This window comes from Vipera berus, assembly GCF_964194415.1.
Source record: "Vipera berus genome assembly, chromosome: 1".
Lineage (NCBI taxonomy): Eukaryota > Metazoa > Chordata > Lepidosauria > Squamata > Viperidae > Vipera > Vipera berus.
The window spans coordinates 163,121,047-163,134,527 of NC_138202.1; the positions used below are offsets into that span (position 1 = coordinate 163,121,047).

General features: G+C 39.9%; 1 protein-coding gene across 1 annotated transcript in view; it reads right to left on the reverse strand.

Moving 5' to 3' along the window:
* TTN (titin) overlaps positions 1–13,481 on the reverse strand; it is a 314,129-nt gene that overhangs the window by 97,596 nt on the left and 203,052 nt on the right. Inside the window, exons 200-214 of the mRNA XM_081340361.1 lie at positions 11,921–12,047; positions 10,648–10,790; positions 8,223–8,346; positions 7,486–7,752; positions 6,314–6,411; positions 4,615–4,783; positions 4,260–4,526; positions 3,388–3,654; positions 3,016–3,294; positions 2,509–2,917; positions 2,296–2,420; positions 1,923–2,189; positions 1,070–1,339; positions 510–812; positions 110–412 (exon numbers count right to left, since the gene is read on the reverse strand). Coding sequence (XP_081196487.1) covers positions 110–412; positions 510–812; positions 1,070–1,339; positions 1,923–2,189; positions 2,296–2,420; positions 2,509–2,917; positions 3,016–3,294; positions 3,388–3,654; positions 4,260–4,526; positions 4,615–4,783; positions 6,314–6,411; positions 7,486–7,752; positions 8,223–8,346; positions 10,648–10,790; positions 11,921–12,047 — 3,418 coding nt within the window. The remainder of the gene's footprint in view (positions 1–109; positions 413–509; positions 813–1,069; positions 1,340–1,922; positions 2,190–2,295; positions 2,421–2,508; positions 2,918–3,015; positions 3,295–3,387; positions 3,655–4,259; positions 4,527–4,614; positions 4,784–6,313; positions 6,412–7,485; positions 7,753–8,222; positions 8,347–10,647; positions 10,791–11,920; positions 12,048–13,481) is intronic.

Genomic DNA, 13,481 nt, shown 5'->3' on the forward strand with positions numbered 1-13,481 from the left:
ATTTTCCCCCTAATTATCTTCAAATCTTTTCTATGCTTGTATTTATGAATAAATAAAATTATCATTGAGAGATACTGGAAAACGGTTCTCTTATTGTCTGCATACTAACCAATGGGATCTGTTATCTTCACTGCATGTGTGGATGCACTGGGTTTGCCAACTCCAATCTGGTTTTGTGCTCTGATCCTGAAAAAGTATTCTTTGTTCTCCACAACATCTGTCAATGTGGCAGATAACTCATGGGCTGGTGTAGTCATGGCTGGCTCCCACTTAATTGATCCTCGGTCACGCAGCTCAATCACATAGCCTGTAATTGGAGATCCTCCATCATATTCTGGTGGTTCCCAGGTAAGAGTTGCGCTGGACCTGTTCACATCAGCGACCTGTACATTGAGAGGAGGACCCGGCACCTCTGCAAAGTGGAGAGAATATTACAAACACGTGTTATTTCTACTCTAAAGTATTTAAACAGCATTAATCTTCTCACGTATCTGGAGCTATTTTCTTACCAAATCTGCTCTTTGCTTCAACAGGTTTATCTGTTACCACAGGTTCACCAGTGCCGACTCTGTTTTTCGCGCTCACACGGAAGAGGTACTCCACTCCACCTTTTTGAAGGCCAGTTACTGTGTATTCACAACTGTCAGCACGGTCAGTTGCCAAAATCCAGGTCTTGCGTTTGATGTCACGCCTTTCCACCACATAGCCTGTAATCTTACTACCACCATCGCTTTCTGGTTCTTCCCACGCAAGGCTGACTTCACCATCAAATGTTTCTGTGACTTCCAAGTTCCTCACTGGGCCAGGTACATCTTTAGAGGAAAAGGATGTATTCAGTGGAACGGCAAATCTTGAGGCTGACGTAAGTTATATAGCTCAATGGGTTGCACGGCTATTTATTTATTTTAATTTCCGCTTTAGCCATCAAATCAAATCAAATCAAATCAAATCTCTTTATTATGAACTTTAACTTTTAACTATTAAATTAATGCTGCCTGTATTAAAATTACAGGTACCAGTGTTAAACTACTATCATAAGGAAAAAACTAAAAGGAAGTTAAGAACTTACTGATTACTTGAACATTAATGCGACCTTCTGCTTTTCCATGTTTATTTTTCAGTATAACTTTGTAACTTCCCTTGTGTGATGGCTTGGCTGCAGGAATTCTGAAAGAAGTACTCTCAGCTGTAGTATCAACAGTCTGAGTGGGTAAGGCTTCATCTTCTTTAAGCCACTCAGCCTCTGCTCGTGGATAAGCATCGTATGGAACTACCATGGTTAATGGCTGGCCAACATCTACCACAAGGTCTTGATCACCTGTCTTTATTCTTGGAGCAGCTAAGAAAAAATAATACAAAGAAATTAGCATTTGAAAAGATGTTACAGAAATGATGCATTCAACTGAGCTTGATAAAGCAAAGCAAAGTGAACCTTGAACTTTAAAAATAATTTATTGTATTTTGTGGTGTTTGGGTGTGTCTTGAACCGCAAAGCAATGGGACCTTGTTATCACCTTAATAATTCACAGATAATTTATCTAAGATGGGTAAATTGATCTGGTTACCTGAATGTAGAGATTTCAGTGCATATATAAACTACATTTATATATTGTATATAAAATGTCAAAAATAATGTAAGATTTTCACACAGTAATGTTCAAGATAACTGATAAAACCTCCATATAGAACAAAATAAGTGCTAGATATTGATGAAATAGCAATGAGTTATGAAATCAAGACATAACAGAATTGCATAGCGGTACACACAAGAAAGATGTTACACGGTTTTTGTGGGGGACAGTATTTTCATTCCCATTAAAATTGAGAATTCTGGAATTAATATTCAGAAGTTGAATTGAAAGATTTTTGTTACATCTACAAATGCTCTTTCTGGGTATGACAAATCAGTTTGAAAGACTTACCTGCTAGTTCTAACTTAGCTCGAGCTTCTTTATCTTTGGCAATAAATCTATATTCTCCTTGGTCACGGGGCCTTATTTCACAGACCTGCAACCTGTGGATCTTTCCTTCACTCATCATTTGATGTTTGTCACCTTGGACAATAATCATGTTGTTTCTCAGCCATTTGACCTCCACTTTATCTTTATTCAGTTCAGCGGAAAAGATGACATCAGCACCAGGAGCTTCATAAGCATCTTCTGGTGGGCGGATGATCTCAACAGGAATTTCTGATAGAAATATCCATAAACATGTATTTTATCACTCTGTCTTTTAACTTAAAAAAAAAAAGTACTGAGACTTGGGAAGGCACATAAATCAAAATTGCAAACGTACCTTCCACGAAGAGCCTTGCTCTGGATTTCCTGTCATCCACTCCACAGGAATATTCACATTCATCTTCTAGTCTGCAATCTTTTATAATTAATCTGTGTAGATTTCCATCCTTTTCAAACTGATACCTTTAGATCAGACGGGGGAAAAACACACCAGGATTATGCGTCGTGTTAAGAAACGAGAGCAGAAACACACGGCTGAAGTAGCACTTACTTTTTGCCTTCCTTTATTTCACGCCCATTTCTGTACCACTTCACAGCTGCTTTCTCTTTGGAAAGCTGGCAGCTAAAGACAGCATCATCAAATTCAGTAACGGTTTGGTCCTGCAAATGTTCGATGAAATCGGCAGGTGCTTCTGTGATAATAAGCTCCGCAACAGATTTATCTTGGCCGGCAGTGACAGTGTATTCCCCTTCGTCTATAAACCCACAATCTTTAATAATAAGGGAATGCTTGTATCTGTCCACTTTGTACAAAATGCGGCGGTCAAAAGTGACTTCTTCACCATTCTTTGTCCAGGGAAGTTTTACATTAAGACGGTTAACTTTGCACCAGAATGTGACAGATTTCTTCTCCATGGTTTCAATGTCTTGAAGAGGTTCAACAATTCTGAGATCCTCCTCTGTGGTGAGAGAATAATTAAATGTAATTATTTTATGTTCTTATTTAAAGTTGGGTACGACTGATATCCTGGATCGTTTACTAGCATAGAGCACTTACCAAGTACAGTTAAATTAGCAGATGACTTGACATGTTCTCCTCGCTGATTTGTTAGTGTCACTGTGTAGACTGCCTGATCGTTCAGATGAGCATCTCTGATCCTTAGAGAATACAGTAAATCCTTGTGGACCATGATGTACTTTGCACTGTCAAATATCGGTTCGTTATTTTTGTACCATTTAGCTTTGGCACCTTCTGTATTAACTTCACAGTTGAAGACAAGCTCTTCTCCTTCTTTGACAGTTTGGTCTTTCAGCGGAATAACAAGCCTGAGTTTTTCTGTAAATGGAATTAGCGTATCATTTGTAAGCTGCATACTGAACCATACAATAACAGCGTGCATAGACATGTAGAGAGAGAAAAAAACCTTACCAATCACTTTCAACTGGGCTTTTGCTTTGACATCTCCAAGCATGACAGTATAACGTCCCTCGTCATCCAAGACAGATTCTTTAATGGCCAAGACTCTCTTTTTGCCATCAGAAAATATATCATATCTGTCGCCTGCTTCAAGAATAGTATCGCCTCTGAGCCATTGCACGTCAACGCCATCTTTGGACACTGAGCAGAAAAATTCTGCCTTTTGTCCTTCAATAACTTCAAGGTTTTGAGGTTTAGTTATAAACTCTGCTGAAAGCTCTGTAAAAGAAATTATGAATTATGATTTAGCTGTTATTGGAAAGAAGACAGACTACTCCATTTAACTTAAAAGTAGTTGTTTTACTCAGCAGATGACCTGTAGTTGGAATTCCCAGTCTTTTGATAGCCACATTTGGAAATTTGAAATCATGTTGATGGTTTATACTCTCACAAACTGATTGTTGGCTTTCTAATCTAAGGAATTAATTTACCAGCAGGATTCATTCTATTATCTAAGCTTGCTTTTTCTTTTTCTTTTTTGGCATCCCTGCTCACTTTCCAAATACCAATTGAATGCAGCCACCAGGTTTTTTTTTTTTTTAAATACTATTTTCTAAGAAGCTTATGGGCCCAGAAAACTTCTTGGAATTAAAAATGATGCTAAGGCTTCTATTTCTTTTGCAGAATGCCAAGCTTCCATTTTTAAATTAGAAATATATTCCTGGGTGCCATACCGGGAACTGTGGCCTAACATAAGCAGAGATTGCTTTGGAATAGACTTGAAACTTTTTATGCTTAAGCAGCAAATGAGCTCAGCATTTCATTGCCTACTTAACTGCCCACCCACTCTCTGGTCCTGAAAGCTATCAGAGAAAATATCTCACCATTGACTTTGAGTTTGCCTGTAGTCTGAGCGCTTGGAAGCTTGCAACTGTAGGCTCCTGCGTCATCCAAGCAAGCATTGTGAATGATCAAAATTCTCTTCCTGCCATCCACTTTTTGTTCAACTCTACCACCCTCTGGCAACTCCTGGTCTCCTTTGAACCATGTTACTTCTGCACCAGGTTTGGAGACTTCACAAATAAATTTGATGGTGTCTGTTTCATTAACTTCCACATTGGGCAGGTTTTTAGTAAACACAGCTTCCTCCTCTGCATAAAGGAATCATAGTTTTATTCCATGACAATTTGCATAAAATTTGCATAAAATAAACAAACAAAAAAAGGGATTCAGTTTTACCTATCACTGTAAGCATGCCCGAAGTTCTGGCTGCTTTTGCTTCACAAGCATATTCTGCTTCATCGTCAAGTAAACATTTGTTGATGACAAGTATTCTCTGGGCACCTTTCGCAATGATGTCATACTTCTTGCCTTTTTTAATTTCAACTCCATCCCTAAACCACTGTGCCTGTATTAACATTTTTGAGAAAATATGAAATTGAATCAAAGATAATAATAGGCATTAGAATTTAAGCTTTCAAAATGTTAGTAAAGCACCGGAATCTTGATTTAATGATGATATTGGAATCCATATTGTTTCATTTGATATTTTGAAGTTGATAGTTTGAACCAAGCAACCCAATCTTACTTCCTAGGTCTGGTTATCTAGCTAGAATAACCTTTTTTGTTGGTGGTGGTACTGTGTCCCTTTATAGGAATTGCTAATATAAAAGGGTGCTGTGTCCACAATTCCAAGTCCTGAATGAACAAGTGAAAGATTGCACCCCCAGAGCTTTATTTCTAAAAAGGAAAAACACCTGGCCACATGATCAATCAAAATCTGTGTAGAAGGATATTCTCACAAATGCAGCTGATTGGGAATTTGGTGGCTGTTTTGATAGGATGGCATGTGAATGGCTTTAGCTATTGTGACGGGATTATTTGCTTGGACACAGAGAACCTATAAAGTATAAAGTAAAGGTAAAGGTTCCCCCGCACATGCGTGCTAGTCGTTTCCGACTCTAGAGGCCGGTGCTCATCTCTGTTTCAAAGCTGAAGAGCCAGCGCTTGTCCGAGGACGTCTCCGTGGTCATGTGGCCAGCATGACTAGATGCCAAAGGCGCATGGAACGCTGTTACCTTCCCACCGTAGCGGTCCCTATTTTTCTACTTGCATTTTTACGTGCTTTCGAACTGCTAGGTTGGCAGAAGCTGGGACGAGTAACAGGCGCTCACTCTGTTACGCGGCACTCGGGATTCGACCCGCCAAATTGCCGACCTTCTGATCGACAAGCTCAGCATCCTAACCCACTGAGCCACCGCGTCCAGATGCAAAGAAGGATGAGGGCAATTTTGCCATCAATTGACAGCACATTATATTTATGTGGTATTTTCTACATGATGTAAGACTTCCACTAATAAAGATATTTGTTGTTGTTGTTAGCTGCGAAGTCGTGTCCGACCCATCGCGACCCTATGGACAACATTCCTCCAGGCCTTCCTGTCCTCTACCATATTCTGGAGTCCATTTAAGCTCACGAATAAAGATATATAAATCTTTTATTCCTTAACTGAATCCAGCATGTAAACAGAGTACACTTTCATACACATTTCATACGCATATTTTTAGAATGATCACTATTATTTCACACCAATAATAATTACAATTTTAAAAATATGCAAACATAATATGTATAAAAATGTATTCTGTCTGTATACTGGATTGAGTTACAGAATAAAAGATTTATATATCTTTTAATCTTTGTTATTAGGGAGGAGAATGACAGGAAAAAAAGCAACTATAGGAATGTGGTGGATAATGACTGCCTACAAGTCAAAGCCTAGTAGGCAACTTTTGGTTTATGCAAGTATTTAGCTTAAACGTAATGGCTAGAATCTAACTCTTTGATGGAAACAGTATGGATTCTGACGAGGGTTAGGTTTTTCTAAATAAAATGTAATCAAAAGTTCAGGTATTAGATTTACTGAAAATCACAGACCTTAACAGATGGCCGGGAAATTTCACATTCAAACCGAGCTGCTTCCTTTTCCTTAACTTCAAGATCAGTAAGAGGTTTAAGAAACTCGACTCGAAGAGCTGGAAGATAAAATGTATATATTCCAATTAAAAGCAGACCTATATAAAAATAAATGTTTATAACCAGGGCTGCTAATGTTTTGACATTTATAGAAGAGCAAAATCAAATAAAATTTATTTATTTTATTTATTTTTTATTTTAATTCCATTTATATCCCGCCCTTCTCCGAAGACTCAGGGCAGCTTACAAGCTTAGCAGTAGCCTTCATTCTATGTATATGCCTGCTTATTAGGGCTTTCACACACACCCCAAGCGGCATGCAAGTGGTTGGAGAAATTTTATAATGTAAGATAAACTCTGCATGCTCTTAGGTAGATGACTGTGTGTCAACAGACTATCGGATGCAAATCTCCAGTATTACTATAGATTATCAATAATAAAAAGACTGGCGTACCCACTTTGGGGGGATATAGTACAATTGAGCCTTTGAATGATAATGCAGGGTGAATACTTGCCCTGCAAGAACAAGTCATTGAATACTAAATGGTTCTGACCCTATTGGACTTTAGGAAGGCCTTGAAGATATGGCTCCTTCTTGTGCTTGGGGGCATCCAGCAATGGTGGGAAGTTCTTACAATGGCTGTGCTGAGTTTGATACAATGATGGATTTTGCCACTGCTCATGGAGGATTTTTTGTTTGTTTGTTTGAATGTAGTAACTGATATTTTTATAAGCTTGTATACCTGTTTTTCCAATTTGTTTTTATTGGTTGGTTGTTTTAAACTGTTGGTTGTTTTAAACTGTGAGAAGAGTGGCAATACAAACTGAATTAAATACATTTTTAAAATGAGAACGTTTACTGGAAATGCTAGCCATGAAACTAAGGCTTCAACATTCGAGGAGCAAAATATGGAAGCAAGAACCTTTGGAGAAGCTTGGGAAAATTGAAGGCTATAGAAAAGAAGGTAGCAAGAAGCAAGAAGGTTACACAATGTTGCAAGATCCCAAAGGGGAAAAAAATGGCCGACAGTCCCAGAGAACTACTATTCATTGAGTCATGAGGAATCAGAAGTGACTGAACAACACAGCTAAGCATCTTGTAGTTCTTGTAAGGAAAGTACAAGCAGACTTACGTTCAACATTCAAGAAACAAGAAGTTTTGAAATCTTTAGCATCACATGTGTATGTTTTAGCATCATTCAATGTGCAGTCACGAATAATAAGTTTTCTGACTCTGCCATCAGCAATGATATCATATTTCTTTGTTTTGTGAATTTCCTGACCATTCTTGAACCATTTCACAGGTGCATTTTCTCTGGATATTTCACACTCCAATTCTGCAGTGGCTTCCTCCTCTACAGTTTGGTCCTCAAGTGGTTTAGTAAACTCCACGGGTGGTTCTGAGGAACAAAATAAACCAGACATTTAGATCCTGTGTATATGGCACACAGGGAGACAATTTAATGTAATGGTTAAGGCACCTGGCTAAAAACTGGGAGACTGTGAAATCTAATTCTGCCTTTGCCACAAAGCCTGTTGGATGATCTTGGGTGAGTTACTCTTTCTTAGCCCTGGGAAGTAGTGGCAAACCACTTTTGAAATCTTGCCAAGAAAACAACAGAGACTTGTCCAGGCAGTTGCCAGGAGTCAAAACACACACACACACACACACACACACACACACACACACACACACACACACTTCAGAGAAGAATATGCTAGCTATCTCTTTAATCTTCTTTTAAAGACTGAAATATTGTCATTATTCCAATTTGCATTTTAGGTTATAAAATAATCATTCAACTAAACACTTTTCCTTATCTAGGTGTGCATCATCCAGCACCATACCCTATCCATCCTCAAAGCTTACCTTTTACAAAAAGATTTGCTTTAGTTTTGAAGTCTTGTGCAGTCAGTGTGACTTCTCCAGCATCTGTTAGCTTCACATCCCTGAGAACAAGAGTATGAACTTTTCCTTCAGCACGGGGCACAACCTAAGGGAAAAGAAAATATTGGATTATGGTCTTACCCTAAATATTTATCATGTAACTTCAATTAAAACAGGCTTAATATTTCTGAATGGGGGTGCATAATTTTGCCCAACTCATGGCAGTACCAGCTCTGGCCTGGCACATTAAGGACTGAATTCCAAAAGTGGTGAATGTAGGATCCAAATTCATTGGGAATGTTTTATTTTACATGTATATTGAAATGTTTGCTTTCCCCAACACATATTATATATGCATTGATTCTACATCCTCTACGTTTGCTTCTGTAGCAACTTTTTATGTTCTATTGCAATTTATTTAGTCATCAGGAGATTTGCAGATATAGTTCTATATAGTGCAGATAGTGACATTTAGCACTGAAAGAGATAAAAAGCTCTTTCCCAAATTAGGAAAAAAATGAGAAACAAACAGTGCAGAAGCTCCAATTCAGACCAGATCAGACATAGATATGTACAGTATACAATCTTACTGATACATTGTTCTAACTGTATTTCTTCTAGAGCACAGGCAGCTACATTAGTTTTGGGGATATAATTTGAGAAAAGGGGTCGCAGCAGATGATAGCCACTGTCATTTTATCTGTTCTCCCAAAGATAATCAGAGTCACCTCTGATTAAAACTTGAATGAGAGACCATCAAGAGAACCCAGAGCTGTAGACTGAAAAAATAAAGTATCTCTGAAGAAAGCAAGGAAAGGCCAATGACAATGGTAAACTACACTCGTATTTTTGACAATTGAAGAGATATTCATGATTGGTGGTCGTAATCAAGCTCATTTCAAAAGAGTATTTTTTTTTCTGGAGAAACTGGAAAACTTGCATCCTGCCTCTGATCCTTCTCTCCAACAGACGCTGTTTGCATTTTCTACAATCAGCCATTTGGGTTCTATATGGTCAAATTCAGAAGTTCAGTCACAATAAGAATAGAATTTACAGGATCCACTTTGCACCATTGTTTGTCATAAAGGTCAGATGTGTGCAAAAGCTTTTTTCTGCATAAGTAATGCCTATAGCTGGATTGTGCAAGACTGCACTTAAATACTATATATGTTCTTCTAGTCTCTTAAACTGACATAAACAAATAATTTAGAAATAAAACACTTGCAAAGTGATATTAAGAAATAATCACATTAACTCTTTTCATTGAAAATTAAATGAATCCTTTATGATTGTTGCTGTCATGATAGTCTCTGATCTAATTCAATTGCTGCGTTATGCTATGACTTCATGGAGTTTTATTGGAATTTATAGTTTGAGTTTTGTTTTAATCTGTAGAGCACTCTGGCCAGAGCAAAAGTAATAAAAGAATAAGTGATGAACTAACTTTTAAAGATGCTTTACTGTGTTTAAAATGCTTAGGAAATAGTAAACATTGAATTATCTAGGTAGTTAATAATTTGATAGATGTTTAGCCTACCATATGAGAATAACTTACAGTTCTGAAAAGCCTGAAAATATTATGCTAAATTCTCAAGCTTAACTAACGATCAAGCCTTCATTTTAACAAGCAAATTTATGTTTTCCTTTGTGGGAAATATAATCTCTATAAAAGCCCGTAATTAATAAATACTCCAATTGCCTAAATGAATGTACTAATAAAACAAGCGTGAAATAAACTTTTCACTTAACAGAACCAGGCAGGGCATTTCTTATAATATAGAGACTGATGCTAAAGGTACTTTTAATAGTCCGTGAGCTACATTCCAAGCAATTCAAATCACAGTGGTGCTAACATACACTTAACAAAGAGTTAATAATAGAAAGTGGGAAAGGCTCAGAAAGGATCACTGTCGAGACTGACATCTCTGGAAGTGTGGCTGAAATGCCTCCAATGGAATTTCCCAAACTCTTTCATCCCTTGTAAGAAAAATGAACGCTAGGCTTGGATTCGGCAGGCATGAATAAGGAAAGAGTAATAAATAATTGCAGGATATTTATTGCCCTTCAACATCAGTGGTGAAAGCATTTCATCAGATTCTCTGTCATCAGCCATCTCCCTGTACATTAAGGTTTTTAGAATTGTTTTTCAATTAATAGTTTAGAATAGCCTCTTGCAAGGCAATCCAATACACATCTAGCCAGAAGAAATCCCCACTATGTTAACTGGGAATGAGGCTCAGCTAAGTGTTGCCAGACTGTAGCTTCGATTGGGGCTTGGAAGCTTGCTAATTGGGGTGAAAAGAGGAACAAGAAAGACAAGGAGGAAGGTTAGAAAGTGGGAAAACAATGTCGGGAAGACAGGATGTCGGGAAGACAGGATGAAGGAAGGAAAGTTCGTGTACCATACCTTGTCACTGGGTTCCAATTTCTCCCCCTTCAGGAACCATTCCACTACAATTCCCTCGTAGGAGAGTTCACACTCAAAGGTTGCCGTTTCACCAGCCGTCACAGTAACATCTTTAAGTGGTCTCACCAGGCCGATGATACGTGCTTGAAGAAAATAAGAAATCATCTTCAAATTGATCGCTTTCACCCTTTGTTAGCTGCCATGGATCATTTTCCCAAGACGGAGAGGGAATATAAACAAACTGAACTGATTAAGCTAACTACACCAAGCAAAGGGCTGATCTGTGGAGATTCTCTACTCACAGAGCTGGTGGCTTTTCAAAGAACAGATCAGTTAGAAAGTTACTTTGCATCTATGTCCTTGCCAAGCTCTACTTGCCTCTTGCTAAGATAAGGAGCGAGCCATCCAAAATAGCAACACTTTTCTATTGGCTACAGAAAGAAGTGGTTTCCAACAATGCAGAATTATCCTATTGATCAATCATGTAGCAATTTCTACAAATTGTTGTGTTATCTCTCCCATCTTAAAACCCTAATTCAAACTCTGAGAAGATAGCTGGTAGCAAATAATTCATTTATATCCCTTTATATTACATAGCAACTGATCTGAGAAGCCCTAATTAACCCAGTTAATGGCTTGGTTAAGAGCTGATATAAAACAAAACACAAAACTGAATTAGAAATATTATACTGAATTAACTAACTGAACATAGGTAATTCTTGACTCATAACGCCAACTACGTCCAAAATTTCTGTTGCTAAGCAAGGCAGTTGTTAAATGAATTTTGCCTCATTCTGCAACCTTTCATGCCACAGTCGATAAGGGAAACGCGGCTGTTGTTAAGTAAGTGATATGGTTAAGTGGATCTGGCTTCATCATTGACTTTGCTTGTCAGAAGGTTGCAAAAGGGGATCACGTGACCCCAGGATGCTATAACGTCATGAATACATGCCAGTTGCCAAGTGTCTGAATTTTGATCACCTGACCATGGGGATGCTTCAATGGCCATAAATCACTACTTTCAGTGCCAATGAAACTTTGAACAGTCACTACATGAATGATTGTAAGTCGAGGACTACCTGTACTGTTATAATAGTGACATGATGCTGGACTACCTCAATATGCCAAAATACCTGAATCATAACTACAAACCCCTCCTCTCTACCTTTACCTGATTAATTCCCATTCAGGATCCATAGGATTAACAAAATACATGGGATACACTAAAAACAAATATATTTCCTTTTTGAAATAGTTTTTTAAGGGCCCTTACGTTTTACTCGAAGATGAGCACTTGATTTGACATTGGCTGCTTGGAAGTCTACACCACCAGCCTGGTTCAAACGTACATTGTAGAGTACAACGCAGTGCCTTTTGCCTTCTTCCTTAATCTCACAATCCTTCCAAAGAAAATGCAAAATTTATTACGACTTGTTTTAATATAGCGGCAGTTCCCAAAATATCTTTTTTTTTTTAAAAAAAATAAGGACTCACTTGCATTCTTTTTTTTTAATCAACATTTGTAATTTAAAATGGCAAATGGAAATTGTTTCCATTTGTCGAGAAACAATTTCCAGCAGGATCAAAATGATGTAGACCTACAATGTCTTAATCCCACTATTCTGTATTCTGTAAAATGTTATATGAATTCAAAGAAAGAAATACATCAAATCTTTTCCTGTCTTCTCCTGCCCTTACAAAAGAGAGAGAGGGAGAGAGGGAGAGGGAGACAGAGAGAGAGAGAGAGGGAGGGAGACAGAGACACAGAGAGAGAGGCAGGGAGGGAGACAGAAAGAGAGAGGGAGGGAGAGAGAGAGAGAGAGAGAGAGAGAGAGAGAGAGAGACTTTCTAGATCATGGGTCGGCAACCCGCGGCTCCGGAGCCGCATGCGGCTCTTTGAGCCGTCTTCTGCGGCTCCCAGCCGCCCGGTGCGCGCGCACCTCTCCAAATGGAGAGTGGCACCGCCCGTTTGGAGAGGTGCGCGCGCACCTCCCCGAATGGGCGGAGGTGCGCGCGCACCTCCCCAAACCTTTGGAGAGGTGCGCGCGTACCTCCGCGCGAACGGGCCGCGGCGTCGCTCTTTGAGGAAGCTGCCGCGGCCCGTCTGCAAAGCTGCCGAAAGCGGCAGCTTTGCAGATGGGCCACGGCAGCTTCCTCAAAGAGCGATGCCGCGGCCCGTTCCGAGAGGTGCGCGCGCACCTCCCCGAATGGGCGGAGCTGCGCGCGCACCTCCCCAAACCTTTGGAGAGGTGCGTGCGTACCTCCGCGCGAACGGGCCGCGGTGTCGCTCTTTGAGGAAGCTGCCGCGGCCCGTCTGCAAAGCTGCCGAAAGCGGCAGCTTTGCAGATGGGCCACGGCAGCTTCCTCAAAGAGCGACGCCGCGGCCCGTTCCGAGAGGTGCGCGCGCACCTCTCCGAACGACCGGAGGTGCGCGCGCACCTCCCCAAACCTTTGGAGAGGTGCGCGCGTACCTCCGGGCGAACGGGCAGTGGTGCCGCTCTTTGAGGAAGCTGCCGCGGCCCGTCTGCAAAGCTGCCGAAAGCGGCAGCTTTGCAGACGGGCCGTTGCCGTCGGGCAACCGGGAACCGGTTCCATCTCACTTTTTAAAAAAATGGCAACCGCGTGCGTCCGCGCATGCGCAAAATGTTTTTTGCGCATGCGCGTGCATGGACACACGCACGCGGCTCCCAGTTTTTTTAATTTGTGATGGAACCGGTTCCCGGTGGCTCTTTTCCTTTTTTAGGTTGCCGACCCCTGTTCTAGATAGTCATAATTCTACTAAAATGAGTTGCCCCGAATGCCTTGAATGAAGGGAACGTCAAGCAGAGATTAAC